Source organism: Hydra vulgaris, chromosome 04 (assembly GCF_038396675.1).
Source record: "Hydra vulgaris chromosome 04, alternate assembly HydraT2T_AEP".
NCBI classification, from domain to species: Eukaryota; Metazoa; Cnidaria; class Hydrozoa; order Anthoathecata; family Hydridae; genus Hydra; species Hydra vulgaris.
The window spans coordinates 34,529,163-34,548,552 of NC_088923.1; the positions used below are offsets into that span (position 1 = coordinate 34,529,163).

The 19,390-nt window shown below is 29.2% G+C and overlaps 1 protein-coding gene across 5 annotated transcripts; it reads left to right on the forward strand.

The window, feature by feature from the left end:
* Window positions 1–4,703: 4,703 nt before the first annotated feature.
* LOC136079784 (uncharacterized) lies at window positions 4,704–11,728 on the forward strand. 5 transcript variants are annotated; one of them, XR_010638221.1, is made up of 8 exons: window positions 4,704–4,840; window positions 8,245–8,463; window positions 8,557–8,691; window positions 8,888–8,949; window positions 10,039–10,197; window positions 10,479–10,543; window positions 11,192–11,298; window positions 11,497–11,728. XR_010638221.1 is itself a non-coding variant. In XM_065796161.1 (4 exons), exons 3-4 carry the CDS (start codon window positions 8,625–8,627, stop codon window positions 9,217–9,219), a joined length of 399 nt encoding a protein of 132 aa, XP_065652233.1. In that variant the 5' UTR covers window positions 4,705–4,840; window positions 8,245–8,463; window positions 8,557–8,624; the 3' UTR covers window positions 9,220–9,733. The 5 variants fall into 5 exon arrangements, 1 of the variants encoding a protein (XP_065652233.1); XR_010638218.1 differs by having other exon boundaries at window positions 4,705–4,840; window positions 8,888–9,270; XR_010638219.1 differs by having other exon boundaries at window positions 4,836–4,964; window positions 8,888–9,270.
* The last annotated feature ends 7,662 nt before the right edge of the window (window positions 11,729–19,390 follow it).

Genomic DNA, 19,390 nt, shown 5'->3' on the forward strand with positions numbered 1-19,390 from the left:
GTGGCAAGACTTTCGTGAAGTAGAAAAACGAAGAATAAACGATAAGGGGGTATGGGGAGGAACAACTAACGCTCTAGTCACTCTGAGTGTTGAACATATGCAACAAAGAACAAATATTTGATATACTGATTTTAGAGACTGTTGATGTCTACAGGTGTGATGGTGTAGTGCATTAGTATGTATCGTTTGGTCGTCTCGTCTGGTCTCGTTATGTTTTCGTTCACTTTCAAATCGGGTGAATAGAAAGCTAAACACACTCACTCCTTGCGCTTATGGGCTAGCACATCAGAGCCAGACGTAAGACCTACAGAATGGATTTCAATTGATCGAATGCACACATTAGTCACCATAGGCCACAAGCCATCGCTCTTAGTCAAAAGAGCTACTGCCCCGTGCTGGTGTGGAATGATGTGCTATGGAGTGAGATTTTAGATCCGAGCACATAGTCAGCGAGCGCTGATCCGACGTGCATTGTGGAGCTTCCGAATGAACGTGTGCGTGAGTGTTAGCGTAGCCATTAGGTTATTGAGCGCTGTAACCACATCCAGCGGGATAGCCTAATGTCCGTTTTGTCGTTGTAGTGTACATTGGAAGAAGTCGGGGCTCACCAGCCACAAAGAATAAATTTGTTTGTTTATGCGACACAATGGTCGCAAAAAGTGACCAACGGAGCCGTCCAGTCACGTAGATCTGGGAGATGTGAAAATAGAAGTAGATTGTAGATGATGTCATTGGGTGAGAATCATAAATGAATGTAAAGACTATTTTGTAGGAGGAAGAAAATTTTAGGACTCAGGGACTAGGTGAACAATAACTCACGCTCTAGTCATACTAAACAAATGATAAAACAATGGTCTATGAGTAAACAAGTCAATATCGATCCGCTGGTTCATTAAAGGCAACCATGGCTAAAATTATCGCACCATACAAAAACAATAAAATAAGTAGATAACAAAATATAAAGTAAAATGATAAAAAATATAAGTACGAGCAATATAAAAAGAAAAAATAGGCTAGTAAATGTGCTACTATATATGGTCTAAACTCTAGATAACCAACTGAAAACTGATAATCACCTGTGTGAGATAAAAGTATATAAATGTCATTAATGTAACAAATTCATAATATAAAGCTCACAAAGCGCTATAATACGTGGGTGTAAGAGGTAAAAAAATGTTGGTGCCATGGTAACCAATCAGAATTAAGTAGTGCATAATGGTGATCCCCCTCCTCAGGAATGCACTGCGATCACCAATGACGTTTCGGAGAGCCCGAGACCTGCACTAACGCCACTCGTCAGGGGCGTGTCCTTGCAACAGATCTCACCGCCTGCACTCTACGTCATGCTAGTCAATATTGCAATATAACAGGACTGCACTACAAAAGCCAAAAATCCCAATCCCTATCCCAGTTTTTAATACAGCTCCAACATTCTTAGAGATCTCATGAGGGTGGTAAGGGATGCGCGTGGTGTAAATATAAGCAAATATGTTGATACATATAAATATCATGTACACTTACATTAGAAAAGACAAACGTGTACACATGCATGTATGCGTATGTATAAAAATAAACAATTTAATGTATAGAAATAACACAAAGCAAATAGAAAATAGAAATTAATAATTATGAGTAACTTACCGTTTCTTTTATGGCTGAAATGTGTCTTAAAAATATAATACGTAAATATCACTCATAATCATCGAAACTCAGAATGTTTGTCGTTAGTATAAAAGTAGTTAGTTGAAAATATGGTAGAAAATCTGGTGACTCCAATAGTATGAGAAATATAAATCTTGCCTGATAAGTAGAGACAAAAGCTATCACACAAAACAGACTCAGATAAATTAAAAAATGATTGGCCAGAGATAAAAAAATACAGACATATAATCAGTAGGCAGAGAATAGTGAAAAAAATAAACAGATGAGACAATAAATGCGATTTTATACTAATAGCTTATAACCACTGAAAAACGTAACGTTTAAAAACAATATTGTTGACAAAACGACCTAATGAATGTTAGTGAACACTGTATAGTGCAAACCACAACAAACTAACTTAGCGACGTCAGATCAAGAAAACTAGATAGAAACAAAAAAGAAACAAAAAACCTTATGAGATTGTGATATGTCTAAACTTATCTAGTGGTATAGTTCAGTACATACAAACCAAGTATACATTTGTTTTAAAAATACGCTAATACGTAATTTTGTGAAAAATTTTTTTTATTTTTTTATTTTTTTTTTTTCGCGCTCTTTTGCTTCTCACAAATATGCGGTCTCATTCACACGTAATAACACAAATCTGAATAAATTTACAAGGATAAGGTCAAAAAAAAAGATTAGGAACAAAATTATATAATACAGAACAAATATTTGATATACTGATTTTAGAGACTGTTGATGTCTACAGGTGTGATGGTGTAGTGCATTAGTATGTATCGTTTGGTCGTCTCGTCTGGTCTCGTTATGTTTTCGTTCACTTTCAAATCGGGTGAATAGAAAGCTAAACACACTCACTCCTTGCGCTTATGGGCTAGCACATCAGAGCCAGACGTAAGACCTACAGAATGGATTTCAATTGATCGAATGCACACATTAGTCACCATAGGCCACAAGCCATCGCTCTTAGTCAAAAGAGCTACTGCCCCGTGCTGGTGTGGAATGATGTGCTATGGATATCAAATATATTAAAAACAGAAAAAAGCAAACCAGGTGGCTTGTTCGCATAAGGACAATAAAAACCAGAAAATAATGAAAAAGAAGATAAAGATAAAATTAAAAAAATAAAAAATAAAAATTTTTTTAGAAATAACTTAATTCATTGTCAATAGTAAGAAGTTTTTGTTTAAGTTTTATTTAAAATTTATAAAAAAAAGCAGTAGTTTTGGTATTAAATTTAAAATTCCATAACTTGGGTCCTCTATTTGCAATAAAGAATTTGGTGGCCGTATAATAGGTTTTGGGTTGAATGTAGCTATGATTTGAAAATCTAGTAGAGTAAACATGATTTATTTTGTTAAAAAGGTAATAAATATTAGTAGGTATCATTTTATTATCAATTTTATACATAAAATTAAGTATCTGATAAATGTTTAGTTGAATAAAATTGAGTATATTTAGTTTATTAAATAAATCTTTTGAGGGCGCTAAACTGTTTACGTTTGAAATAATTCGTATAGCATGTTTTTGTCAACTGAGTAGTTTTTTTTATCTTGGTTGCTCCCATAATTAAGGTAGCTGTGAAAAAAAGAAAAGTATATGATTTTTAAACAGTTTTGGTTTAAAAACCTTTTAGCTTTATATAATAAGCCAATATTTTTTGATATTTTGTTTTCTATTATACTTATGTGTTCACGCCATGAAAGATTTTCGTCTAGAAATACTCCTAAGAACGCGCACGAGTGCTCTCTTTTTATAATAGAATTATCAATACAAAGATAGTGAAGTTTTAATGGAATAACTTTTTTTCGTGGAGTTTATGAAAAAGAGTGTGTTTGGTTTTAATTATATTTAATGATAGTTTATTCGACTTGAACCATTCAGTTAAATTTGTGAGTTCCTTATTGACTGTTTCAAATAAGAATTCGATGTTACTATTAGAGTAAAACAAGTTTGTGTCATCGGCGAATAAAATTGAAGTTAAAATATTAGAAAACTTATGTAAATTTATATAAACAAGAAAGAGTAGTGGTCCAAGTATTGATCCTTGAGGAACACCGCATGTGACTGTCGTATATTTTGAATTTCCTTCCTTATACGATATTTATTGTTTTCTATTTGTTAAGTAACTTTTAAACCAATCATTGTTTGATTTTTTCATGCCATAATGTTTTAGTTTAGCTAGAAGAATGTTATGATCAACTGTGTCAAACGCTTTATTGAGACCTATAAAAACTCCTACTGTATATTTTTTTTCATCAAACACTTTGAGTATGTCATAAATAAGCTGAATAATGGCATGGTCAGTGGAGTTTTTTGACTTAAATCCGAATTGTTTGTTAAAAAGAGTGTTATTACTATTTAGAAAGGAATAAAGTCTATTGCACATAACTCTTTCTAGTATTTTTGAGAAACAAGGAAGATATGAGATCGGCCTATAGTTTACAACGTTTGAAACATCACCAGATTTGAAAATTGGTACAACATTTGCAATTTTAAGTCTTTCAGGACAAACGCCTTGTTTTAAAGATAGATTAAAAATGTGCAATAGTGGAATAGTTATATATTTTATTAATTTTATAATGACGCGACTACTAATATCATCATACCCTAAAATTTTTTAGGTTTTAACAAAAACATTGCATCCAACAGTTCTCTTTCCGTAAGTTCATTATTGTCCATTACATTGGTATTATTAGAATTTAAAAAAGATTTTTAAATTCTAATAATACCAATGTAATTGTATTATTAGAATATACCATAATGTAATTCGAATATTACTTTTGTGTTTTCTATTTTTGATGCTAAGTTTGAACCTACATTCCCAGCCGGCACACAATGTTGTATTTACGTTGTATTTATGTTAAAATTGCATTTTACGTTACTTAACGTTAATCTAGCGTTGTGTAAACGTAATCTTTTTAACGTAATATTCTAACGTTGAGCTTACGTTGACACAACGTTAAAAAAACAAAGAATTATTAACGTAACATTCTAATGTTGAGCTAATGAAAAGACTACGTAAAAAAACAAAAAAAATATTAACGTGCGTTAATATCTTCTATATCTTTTTATTGTTAGCAGAACAAGGTTGTTCTGCTAAGTATAAAAAATTTTTTGCTTATTTTTCTTCTTAAAGATGGCGTAAGAGAAGATATGAAATAAGTTTAGTTCGAAGGTAATTAACCAAGTTTATAGGTTTTAATTGTCTCTTAAAAGACAATCGAGGAATTTTGAAAAAATATTTTTAAATAAACAGCATACAAGTAGTAAAAACTTTGAATTGCTGATAATAATAAAAGGTAATAAATTTAATAAAAGGTAGTGAAATTTAATAAAAGGTAGTGAAATGTCGATTATAAAGGTTTGATTTGATTTTTTATTGTTGTCAAAACCTGTTCTATAAATTATAGAACAGGTTTTTTTTATGTTATAGAATGTTTTATTATGATATTGAACAATTTTTTATTCCTTAATTATTATGTACAACTATTTCTGAATCTACTAGTTTTCAGGTAAATTATAAATACTTAGCTCGATATCAGTAAATTTGTTCAAATTTTAATTTTTTGAATTTCATCAATAAAATTTTGTATCCAATTATTTGAAATGTTCAAACAATGATGTAACATTTCTATTTGGGTATTCATTATTACAATTTCATTCTTGGAAAACCTGAAATATTTTTATTTTTAGATTTTGTTTTAAGCTAGTTTTTATTTTATCCTTTATAACCATAGTTAATAAACACAAGCAAGCGTTTTTACTGTCTTTCCAGAAATTGTTTTCAGCGCAATTAATACTGTTAATTATTACTATTTCATTAGACTATTAACTGTATGATTTTAATTATGATACAAACATTCAACTGTATGATTTTAATTATTATACAAAAATTTAACTGTATGATTTTAATTATTATAAAAACGTTTAGCTGTATGATTTTAAATATGATAGAAACATTTAACTGTATGAGATTAATAAGCAAGCAAGTAAAAAACTTACTTTAAATAAATGTAGTTACCTTTTTTTTATTAATAAAAATTTAGGTTTTCTTATTTTTTATTTTTTTATTATGTTCAGTTTTTATTATCATCTTGTTATTGTCAAAACTACTAAAATTTAGGTTTGTTTCAGAATAATAAAAATGAATAAACAAGCGAAAAATCAATACTTAAGGGAATGGCGTCAAAGTAATCAAGCCTTAAACAATCTACTTGTAAACGAAGAAATTGACAACTCATTGTATGTCAAATCCAATATTAATGAAGTTGATTTCCAAAACATTGAAAATGAGAACTATAACGACTTTTTTTGTGTGTATGATCATAAAGACACTCCTGGAACTGAGAGTTCTGATTTAGACTCCGAGGTTCTTATGAGTGATGATAATGAAGATCTAAATGATGAAATACGTGTTACAGAGATTGCCAAATGGATTTTAAAACACAGCATAACTAGAAATGCAAGTGATGAACTGTTAACCATTTTACACCAGTATGGTCATCATGTTGATTTACCAAAATGGTCAAGGACAATTTTAAATACTCCTAGGAATGTCCCAAGTGAGTTAAAATGTGGAGGTGAATATGTTTACCTTGGTATTTCAAACGGCATATCAAGAACTTTAGCAGTCAACCAGCATTATAGATTTGAGTCGAATACAATTTCTCTAGTTGTCAATGTAGATGGACTTCCCTTGTTCAAGTCATCAAATACACAGGTTTGGCCTATATTATGTATGTTTGATAAAGTGACACCTTTTATTGTAGCAATATTTGTTGGTGATAACAAGCCAAATAATCGTGATGATTTTTTATACAATTTTCTGCATGAGTATGAGTTATTATTGGCAAGTGGTTTTCAGTACAACGGCAAAGTGCTGGATATAAAAATTTCTGCGTTTGTGTGTGATGCCCCTGCAAGGCAGTTCTTAAAGGGTATTAAATCTCATCGCAGTTACCACGATTGCGAGCGCTGTGAAGTTAAACGGACTTACGAACATTTTAGAAAGACTCTTTTATGATGTTGATTGTATTTCAAGAGATGATGATTCATTCAAAAATGAAGTGTATATTGGTACTCATCAAATTGAAAGATCAATACTAGCTGAAAAAGGAATTAAATGTGTTACAGAGTTTCCCTTAGACTACATGCATCTTGCCTGTCAAGGTGTTACTAAACGAATTTTGTTAGCATACAAGGAGGGTCCGCGAAACCAGAAATTGTGTCCAGCACAACTGAGGAAAATATCCACAAAGCTCGAAGAATACAGTGGGAAAATGCCTACTGATTTTGTAAGACAACCACGTGGCTTAGGAGATTTAAGAAAATGGAAAGCAACAGAGTATCGACAATTTCTGTTGTACACTGGTTGTTTAGCATTGAAAGATGTACTGCCCTCTGAAAGCTATAAGCATTTTCTTACTTTTTCTCTTGCAATGCGAATATTTCTTGATGAATGTTTTGAAATCCGCAACAACTTTTCTGGTTTTGCAAAAGATCTTTTACAGTATTTTGTTTCTACTTGCGTTGATTTGTTTGGTCCTATATTTACCGTTTATAATGTTCACTGTCTAACACATCTTTGGGAAGATAGCAAAAAATTCTCTACTTCTTTAGATAATATTTCCAGCTTTCCATTTGAAAACTACTTACAAGTTGTAAAAAAATATGTAAAAAAGGCTCAAAGTCCTTTATCGCAGATTTTCAAGCGTACACGAGAGTTAGAAAGTTTAGCAATGAGTGGGATAACCCAAAAGCATATTGTAGCAAAAATTTCAAACAGTGATAAAGATTCATGGTATCTACTGCAGTCTGGTAATTTTGCGAAAATAAAGGAGGTCAATGTAGATGATACGTATGAGTGCGATATTATTAAGAAACAACATTTTAAAAGCCTTTTTGTCGAACTATGTGGCTCCAAGCTTTTTCAAATTGTTTATGTTAAAAACTTTGACAATATTTCAAGAAGAAAAAATGTTGAAAAGTGTTCTTTTTTAAGAAAAGCACTTTGTCTTCTACACAAAGAAGGTTTTGTCATAATGCCTTTATTACATAATCTTGTTTTAGCATAAGTTTTAAATATTTGTTTTAGTTTTTGTTTTTGACATTTTAAAATTAATTAATTTAGGTAACTTTTTAGCTGTACATCCTATTCATTGAAATAAAAATGTGTCTTGTTATTTCTTTAAAAATGTGTTTCATCATTTTCATTTTTTATTGTTTGTTAAATTAAATAATTTTTTTTTATATTTATATATCTAAATATTCTGTATAACATTTATACATATACATGTATACTTTATAAGTATATAAATGTACAAGTATTACTAATATTTGTATGTTTGTATGTGTATAACTTTTTTTTTGCTTTTTGTATATTTCTTTAAAGACGAATATTTCATGAAAAGCATAACATTTGAATTTTTAATAATAGTAAAGTCATGGACATCTTTCATAAATGAATAATCTTTATTTAAACTTAATTTGTAAAAACTTTTTTTGTGTACTTAATAATATGCGATGGGTAATGTCATGAAGGGAATCAGCTATAATAATATTTTGTTTTATTCATTTTAGTAAAAATGACTCAAAAACGCAATTTAAAAAAGGCAAAAATGTGATTTTTGGAAAATGATGCTTTTGCAGAACAAAAGACAGTTGTGCCAAAGAGATGGATTGACGAAGAACTAATGTTGCTATGGTGGCCAAATGGGGTTAATGTTAAAAATAAAAAGTCAATTAACCCGAATAAAGATACCTGGAAAAAGTATGATTTAAAAGAAGTTGTTATTGAAGGTCAGTAATGAAATAATATTTTTCAATCAGAACATTGGATTAAATGTGTAAGTTCACAAATATATTGTTTTCTATTTTTGTGATTCGTTATAGGTGAGGAGAGTGTGTGAGGAGAGTGTGTGAGGAGAGTGTGTGAGGAGAGTGTGTGCCATGAATTTCTTATGCATACAAGTTCTTCAGAAAGCGATGTAAAAAAAAAGAAATTTGAAGAATTTGACTTTTCTAAAGGTATATTTCAGTTGTGGCGACTTTTTTTTATCATTTTTGTCAAAAAATTCATTATTGTCTGTTTTCTGTTGTTTTCTTTTATAAAATAACCATACCATAATTTACATTACAATTTCATATACATATGCTTGACCATAATTTAAACTGTAAAAAACCTTGCTTATTATTTTAATTTTTTTCATTATTCTGTGTTTAGGTAAAAGTGTTCCAAGCAAACCAACATTTTCAATAATGGAAGTGATAAAGAAAGCTAAAAAGGTAAGTTCATGTATTATATCACATCCACCTCCACAATCTCCTTTACCAATACAGTATTCACCTGTTCATCATCATCATTCAGAATCTCCAGATTCTTATGAACCTCTACCTTGTTTATCTGGTGCATCTCATTATCCATTAAAACGTACATCTAGTTATTCGGCCAGATCACTGTGCGGCCCATCTCAAGGTTTATCTGAAGGTCTTTATTATCGCTCCCCTGTTCATCTTCAGATAATCCTCTACCTTCTTCGAAAACAAAATCAGTAAGAAAAGATTCAGGCAAGCTTTTGAACCAGAAATTTCCAATGGATACTGGAGGTATGATATTAATATTACTGTCTTTTTGTATATAATGATAACGAAGTCTTATTCAATCGTACTAGAAATAAGCGCATCTTAAAATGGGGAATTATTGATTGGTGATAATGTCAAGATGTACATGATAAGACTAAAAGTTATAATAAAATTCAACAACCCGTTCCATGGCAATCTATACTCAATATAAATTCTCTGTTGACTTTAAAACTACATATTTTACCAAAAAATATCGTGTGCTAAGTTGAGCTAACATCTATTTTACAGATTTATAGAATCGAAACTATTAGTATAGTAACAATTACTAATGGAACATTAAACTAATGGCGTCTTCAACTAAAAATTGAACTTGAAGTTGAAGTAATAGGTGAAAAATTAAATGTTTGACAATCATAAAACTTTTTCTATTTGTAAAAAAATACTTAAATAAGCAACAAATCTAAAATCTAAAATGAATAAATAGAAACCAAAATTCATTTTGGTTTACTTATACTTTAGTTGATAATTGTTTAAATCTTTTCTATATAAAACATTTATTAACAATTCAACTGAAAAATTTAAATAAAGATTATAAAATACAAATTAAATCTTTTACAATTAAACATTTTAAAGTAATTAAAATGTCAAACTTCAAAATAAGTTTTAAAATTAAAAAAAAAAATTATGCTGTAACATTTTTTTTTTTTGCCAAAAAGGTCTATTTATATATTTTAATATATTCTAGTTTTATATTCAATATTTTATTAAACTTGAAGAGGTGATTTTTTTTAGAATTCCAAAAACTAGTACTTCAATTGCTTCTTGAGAAAAACTGTTGCAAATGTTACAATAAAACGTCAGAAAATGTAAACGTAACCATTTTCAAAAAGATTGAGTCCCTTGATGAATTTTATGAACTTGAAACCAGATTAAAAGACAACAGTGAATACAGTAAATTGGTTATTTGTATTTATAATTTCTATTTTAAAGTTTGTCTGTTAGATAGAATGGTATTTAAGTTCATTGTTTTCTTTATGAACCTATTTAAACTGCTCTCACATTTTACTAGAATATGGTGTAAAAAGTAAATTCCTACTTATAAATTGAGAACTATCTTAGTGATGGATAGCCATTCACATTCTTTAGAGTTTTTCACAGTCTTGTATTTTTCGTTTAACAATTTTGTCTCATTCAAACATGCACTTTTCACTCGACCTCTCTTTATGTTTTAGCTATGTCACCTCAAGAAAGCAGGTGGAAAAACTGTTAAAGAAAATACTAAAAATGATATGGTCAGGTATGTATTTTTGTTTAGCTCTGGATAATCAAATCGTTTAAATTATGAGTAAGTGTTATAGAAAAATCTAACAGAAGGATAGTAATTTAGAAAAACAAACAATCTAATATTAATGTATGGGCATAACCTTAATGAATGGGACCCTTATTGAATGGAACAAAATCAAATTTGTATACAAGTATTTAAGGTTGGTTGGTCCAAACACTTGTGGTAAGATATTTTAAACTCAACCATTCAACAGACCAAATCATTATTTCTATTATAGTCTAAACATAACATTGGCTAAACAACAATAGAGTTGTGCCATTTATGGGAATTAATAGCACATTCATCTTGGCGGAACCAATTTTTTTGTTTTAATGTGAGGAGTGCATCGTAGTGCCAGAGTTAATGGTTATCAAACAATTTTCAATATATAAATTATCAACTTTTAAATTATCCCATTTATTTAGGTTCTCCCATACAAGTTTCAACTTCATTTCGATGAAGCTTTGAATAAAAAACATTTAAAAAAAAGTAACCTTGCGTAATTATACTTTGTGAATTATTACTCTAATGTGTGTTTAAAGTTATTTCAATAAGTTTGCTGGAATTGCAGTATAATTCCTTGTTATTTTTGATTTATTATTTGTTGTCACGTTTTTATAGAATTATGGAGCATGATGTTATGGCTAAGTTCAATATGAAAGGTAAGCATCGTGGTGATATAAAGAAGCTATCATTCGAAGATAAAAAGTTGTGTAAAGCAATAATTGGTACGTTAATAATATGTCAATATTGTTCTATCTATCTTTTCTTCCTTACATATGTTTTGTATACTTAGATATATCTTAGTCTTGAATCTTGAACGTTAGCGTTAAGAGAAAATCAAACAAATAGTCAGTTATATGAAAAATGTATTTTTAACTGTTTTTTTTAACATCCCATTAACAGTATCCCATGTTGTATTTTAGAAGTCATCTTGCTAATGCACGAGTCTTCGACGGAAGCACAAATAAAAGGTCAAATAAGAAGCATCTTAAAGTTCTCACCATTTGTAAATGGAAGCAAAAAAAAAAATTAATTGAGGAAGCAAGCAATTGTTGAACAATTATTAATTTTGAGTTTTTTTGTAAATTTATTATATATGCTATATAATATACAAAAGAATACATAATATATCTTTAAAAAAAGTCTTTAAAAACATTTATTGTATTTTTAGTTTGAGTATCCCCGAAACTGTTTTTTTAACGCCTTGTTAAGGGGTTAAAAACCCTTATATTAACGTTGAATATTGATTGTAATTGTGTAAAACATTTTTTGTTATATATACGGTATATTAACATTAAATGTATATAATACGTTTATATACGGTTATATTTATATAATAACCATGACACGAAGCCATAGGCTTCGGCAGGGTTATATGAATATAATAGTATATTTACATTAAATATTAAACACAATTACAATTAATATTTTACGTTAATATATAACGCCAATATTTTTCCAACTTAAATTTACGTTAGTACAACGTTAATCAAACATTAGAATTTTACGTTAGTTTAACGTTAAAATCTAACGTAAGGATTTTACATTACAAAACCTTTCCATTTTGCCGAACAGGCAACGTTATACTAACATAAAATCAAACGTAAATACAACGTTAATACAACGTTGTGTGCCGGCTGGGTTAACAAAGTAGTGATTAAATTGTTCTGCAATTAAAGATTTATCTGTAATAAGTTCATTATTTGATTTAAGATTGATTGGAAGGCTATTACGATCAAGATTTTCCAATTACTTCTTTAATTATGTTCCAGATCTTTTGCGTTTCATTTTTCTGTTTACTTAACTGTTCAGAATAATATTATTTTTTAGAACGTCTTAAAATTGATTCAAAAAGACGTTTATAGTTTTTATACTTGGTTTCATTTTCAAGTGTTTTTTTTTCAATAAATTTATTATATAAACGTTGTTTTTTTTTGGACGACTTTAGAGTACCCTTTGTTATCTAAGGATTTAATAGCGTTTTTGTTTTGACAAATTCTCTGGAAAACATAGTCTCTGGAAAAACTTTGTTATAATATTTTTGAAACTTGTTAAGGAACATATCAAATGCTTAATTAAAGTTTGTAATTTTTAAAAGATGATTCCAATTTATAAAAGATAATTGGTTATGAAAATAGTTTATATTAGTTTCATTGATTACTTTAGTTGTTCTTTTCATTTTTTGGGCACCAATATTATCGCACTTTAGTGACACGAATATTATCGCACTTTTGTGACACGAATATTATCGCACTTTTGTGACACGAATATTATCGCACTTTTGTGACACGAATATTATCGCACTTTTGTGACACTAATATTATCGCACTTTTGTAACACTAATATTATCGCACTTTTGTGATACGAATATTATCGCACTTTTGTGACACTAATATTATCGCACTTTTGTGACACTAATATTATCGCACTTTTGTGACGCTAATATTATCGCACTTTTGTGACACTAATATTATCGCACTTTTGTGACACTAATATTATCGCACTTTTGTGATACTATAAATATTGGAAAGTGGTCAGAAATGTCAGGTTCAAATATTCCTGTTTTAATTTTGGTATTTATAAATTCATTAGTGATTATTTGATCAATTGCAGTAGCACTTTCTTTGGTAATTCGAGTGGGTTTATTAATTAGTGGAATGTAACTATGCTGGAAATACACTTGAAAATGTTTTTTATTTTTTTATTTGCGTCATACTCAAGAAAGTTGAGGTTAACATCGCCCACGAGGTACACGCTTTTATTTGATCTTGATTCGGTTTTAAATATCTTTTCGACGTAATCTTCAAAAAAGTTTTATTGTTCCAGAAGGTGGCCTGTATATAACGAAGACAATATTTTTAAGGCTTTGTTTGCGATTTCAATGCGCAACGACTCATAATTGCTTGTGGTTAAGCATAACTCTTTTTTACATTCATAGGACAATAAGTTATTTATAAAAATACATAATCCCCCACCTGTTTTCTCAGAGTTTCTAAACTGATGAATTGCTTTATAATTTTGTAACTGATAATTTGAATCATTTTTAATATTACCATCGTGACGCCAAGTTTCGCTAAGACAAATAACTTTAAAATTAATTTTGCTTTTATACAAAAACTGCTTGAATAATTCAAAAAATTTTTGTAAGCTTCTTATGTTGAAGTGTAAAAGTGAGAACGAATTAATATCCAAGCATTCAATAAGGTTTTCCGATTCTATATCATAGTAAATTGGATTGAAATTTATCATTTGTTCTTTATAATAGTTGATATTAGGATCAGAATCTTTATTTAATAATATTGTTTTTTTATTTAGAATTGATTTAAATTCAGTGTTTTGGAAAATAGTGTTTTGACTCATTGTAAGGATAAATGTATCAAATAAAAAAAAAATAATAATGAATAATAACGTATTTATTTTATTAAGTATAATAAAATGTGTTTACTTAAAAGTTAAAAGTAGAAAATGTGATTAAGCGCTGGTTTGCTTTCTCCTAAACTCTTTTACAATGAGTTTATCCTAAATAATAACAGAATACTTACCATTCTTTCATCTTGTTTAGTAATTTTTTTCTTACTTCACGTGTTTCGCTGGAAAAACCTTCATTTACATAGATTCCTGTCCTTTGAGTTTATTTGCTGCCTGTAAAACCTTTACTTCGTCCTTATAGTGAAGTAATTTGACAACTATGGTTCTGGTCTTGTTTTCTTCATTTTTTTCCGTTCTGTGAGCTCTTGATATTGCAAGACGTAGATTACTCTCGAACAAATTTTGAACTTCTCTTTCAGTATCATCCCAATTTTCAAGTTTATTTTCGATAACTCCATCAATCCGAATATTTTTTCTTCTTAGTCTGTCCTCCAACTGTCTTAATTTTTTTTTTACCTCCATCATCGATAACGTTATTATTTTTACTTTTTATCATTTTTTCCAGTTCACTTTTTTTTCTTGAATTTCCTGCATGATATTTAAACTTTCTTCAATATCTTTATTTATATGTTCTCAATTTTTTATTCTATCGTTGATTTTTTTTAACTCAGCTTTTATTTTTCCGCTCACTTTTTCTAGCATTTCACATCTTTCTTCAGATTTACTTGCTTCTTTAAGTACCTCGTCAATTCTATTATTTGTCAATTTTAGATTTCCGCTTAATAAAATATAATAACTAATTAATAAGATATTTTTTAGATAAATTTAATATATATTTGCTTTTATTCTCCTCAAAAAAAAAAAAAAAAAATGCTTCGGTATAAAACGCGTCTGCTCACAACATAAGCCTGATGTGAGGTTAACCCCAGAAAATTCTAAAAAGTTACAGAGATTTCTAAAAACATCCAGAACAGTCCAGAAAATTCTATAAAGTTCCATAAGTTTCAATAAAATTTTAGGTTTTAGAAATTCATAATGCTTCTGCCTGGAAATACTACTTACACAATTTTCAAAATTTCGTCGTGGGTGACCTTTTTCAGTATAAAACCTACTTTTATTACTTTTAAGCAAAAGTTCATCAATTTATGACACAAAAAATAATTTTTTGAAAAAAAATTACAAAATTTTTAACCTTAACTTACATATATATAATGACAAAATAGTGTCAACAAAAGAGTATTAACAAAACTCTTGTTTGTTGAAGTGTCAATATTTAGGAAATTTATTTGATTATAAATAAGTTTCAAAACAGAGCTCATCGACCTCCACTTTCCAGCTAACCACAGACTTCGTAAATTTTTTATTAGAAACACAATCAAAGTAAGTTATTCCTGCATGCCAAACATAAAACCCATTATCAACTTTCACAGTAAAAGCATTTTACATAAGGAGGCAAAAATTAATGATATGAAATGTAACTGCATTGACAAATCCAAATGTCCAATAAACAATGATTGCCTTTTCAACAACATTGTTTATCAGGTCACCAATTATTCAAACAATCCGGAATACAAAGAAAAAGTGTATTTTGGACTCAGGGAAACATCTTTTAAAGTTCGGTATGCAAACCACTTATAATTCTTTAATGCGATAAGATTTAAGAATGATACAGAGTTGTCGAAAGAAATATGGAAATTAAAAGAAAAAAACTTTGCACCTTTTGTCAGATGGAGGATTGATAAACAATTCAAACCATACAACCCAGCACCAAGAGTTTGCAACCTCTATTTGAACGAGAAGTTTCAAAATATGATGTATAAAGGAGATACTTAATATAAGGAGTGAAATGATCTCAATGTGTAGGGACAAAAATAAATTTTTTATTTCCTTATTTGATACCGAAGATTGATCCGGGTTGGTTAAAGTCACGTTTACGCCACGTTATACTTTTAAAACCTTTAAAACTTTGTTTCCATGGAGTTATTAAAACTCATGCCACCGTAATTCTAATTGTAATTTTAACGTTTAATTTTTAATTTTGTAATATATGGCTGATAATGACGTTAGGCATGAAACTTCCATATAAAAGTTTTTTCATACAATCATATATATACGATCTATCATATATATATATATATATATATATATATATATATATATATACATATATATATATATATATATATATATATATATATATATATATATATATATATATATATATATATATATATATATGTATATATATATAATGTTATACTACTGTTTGTAGTAAACAACTGTGTTTTGATTGAGTTAAAGTTCATAAGCCACTGCATGCCTTAATTTGTTACAAAATTGAGATCAGATTCAAGATGTTCTTAGCAATCAAAAAGTGATGACTTTTTTTCAAAATAGGAGTATAAAGTTGCCAGCGAATAGTGCCACTTCAGGTGTAATATTGTCAAGAAAATCATTAATGTAGATATGAAACAATACGGAACCAAGCACGTAACCTTACGGTAAAACAGGAGTTAACCGCAAGTTTTCATTCTTGGTTCTGTATTGTTTCATATCTACATAAATGCAAAGCATAAAATGGTATATATGTGAACTGGTCTGTGCCTCAAAAGAATTTGAAAAAACTGGCATAAAAGCCCCAAAATATTTTTAAAACATTAGAATAGAATTCCATACATGTGCCAATTTACACTTGTACCAGTTCACACTTATGCCAATTCGCGCTTATGCCAATACTTGCAAATTTAATTGGAGCACTTCTGCCTATTTGTACTTATTCCAGTTCATATTTATTTCAGTTTGCACTTATGCCAATGTTTGTAAATTCTTTTGGCGCACTTATGCCAATACGCACTTTTGCCAGTTCGAACTTATGCCATTTTTTGAAATTGCTTTGCAATTATGCTAGTTTACACTTAAGTCAGTTCGCACCCATGCCAATTTTTGCAAACTTTTTTGGCGCACTTATGCCAATTTGCGCAAATGCCAGTCAGCACTCATCCCAGTTTTTGCAATTGCTATGCACCTATGCCATTTTGCACTTGTTCAGCCTCCAGGTTAAAAGGTAACATTTAAAATTTTTTTTCTGATATTAAACTCAGATTAATAAAAATCTTTCTGAAACTAAAAATCCGAACTTTGAACCTAAAAATGCATCTGATTAGAAGATATTTACTAACAATATAATATACTTGCGTAAAACTATAAAATTCTTCAATAGAAACCCTAGCAAGTTATGGGCTGCTATTGTTAAAATTCTGCAGCAGCCAATTAAATATCAAAAATAAAAATAAATAGTTTCAATAAATATTCACTTAAACATCACAATCATTTAAGTACAGAGTTCTCTGAAGTAGCTTGTAAATCAAGGGAATATTCAATAGACATACTAGCAAATAAAGGTCAATCACATAAACTCTAGCAATATTACTTCTTCTACTTTAACTGAACTCTTAGACGCAATACAGAGAATAAAATGTGATTCATACAAAATAAAAAAAAATACGCTACGTATTTTACAAGACAGCGGAGAGTTTGTTTTTTGAGAAGCTCGATGACCATAATATAGTTACAAAAAAAAGTCTTAAAAGACAGTATTTTTTACTAAATTTACGGAAATTCAAATATTCCAAAAAAAATGAAAAACTACAATTCAGCAGAACATAGAATTTCCATTAGAATGGAAATTCTATGTTTATCCATGGAATTTCCATAGAAATTATATGGTTCGCCCATGTAAATTCTATTCGTGTGTTTTACTGTATTTATTAAGACTATAAACTATATGTTCTTTATAAAAACATATAATTTATAGTCTTATATTATAGGCCCCGAGATGTCCTGAGGCTCATTTAACTGTCTTGGTCTTAGTCTTGATATTTAATTAAAACGTCTTGATCTTGGTCTTGGTCTTAGCCTTTATTTTCTTTACGTCTCTGGACATTATCATATTATGATGCATTATAAAATGCATGTATTTATTATTTGCATGTTTAATTATATATTCTATTTACTGTGAATGAATTTCATTTACAGATAATAGAATGATATTTGAGCGCGGTGTTTTAGCATTGGCTCAAGTCGGTGAGGTACTTTTTTTTATTGTAAATGTGCAGCAATATTTGACGCAGCCACCATTTTAGACAAACGTGTCAACAAGTTTCATATCAATACCTTTCCCCCAAAGAGATCTGATTTCTTATCTACCGTTAAACTTGCTGGGTGTACAGGATTCAACTGCGCCTCTCATATAGTCAGTTTATTAAAAAGAAATTGCTAATACATTTGTAGAGTTCTTGAATTTTGCAAATGTATTGGCAAACCAAGAGAGAGATTTTGGACATATTAATTCTAAAAAATCAAAAGTTGTCTGTCAGACAGAGCACTAGTTAAGAGTTATGCAAAATAACATGCTTTATGAGGAGATGGGCATTCAATTAATGCAACTGTACTGCAATTTTCGTCCACTGGAGACTTTTGCTTTAAAGACATTATTAGCTCTAAGAACAAAAGATAACGAGATAAAGGTAAAAAGAAACTGATGGCCGTCGACACGAGTTTCAAATTGGAGGGGCACAATTTTCAGTTTTTAAAAAAATAGTCCTAAAAAATATTTAGGGGAAGTATATGTTACTAGGGCCTCCTAATACCTAGGGCTACTTTGTTTAAAAACTATAAAGTTTTAAGTTATTCTTCTCAGCCAGGTTATTCATAAAAAATTATTTTTTAATCCTATTGTGATTCTCAGAGAACGTTGCTACAGCAAATTGTAATTAGAAAACGCTTTTTAACGGCCTATATTAAATTATCGCCGCTGTTATCTTAGATTGTTTCACAATCCTATAGGAAATGCTTTTCAATAAACTTTTATATATTATATTGTTTGTTACTTAAGAATGCAATGTTTGATAAGTTAATGTTTGATAAATGCAATGTTTAATAAGTTTCCACTCAATCCGGGTTTGTTAATAGATGACATTTTTCATGAGGCTATCAATTCTTCTACCAAGTGGCATATGCTCGTAGAATTTGTTCAATAACGAGGTAGATTGTTGTTTTTTTATTGATACAGAGTTTTTTTTTCGCGGATATTTTGAGATTATCATTTTACGCCTAGACTTATTTGTCGATTTTTCGCAGAACTATTAGTCAATTTCGTTATTTATTTAAGTATTGCAATCATGTAACACTTGATAAACTTGTTGAAAACAATCTAAGATTAAATAAATTTTGAGTTAAATTTATGTTTCTATTTTTGCTGTCAATTAATTATGGAGTTAAACCTATTTTTAAGAGAGCGGCACAATAACTAGTGGTAGTAGTTAAGTTATTATACCTTTATTAATACATAATAATTAGTATAGATATGTGATCATATTAGTTTCACCATTTTTAGATGAGTCTGGGACCTTAAATTTAGGCATTGAAAAAATTCGGCCCTTGGAACAC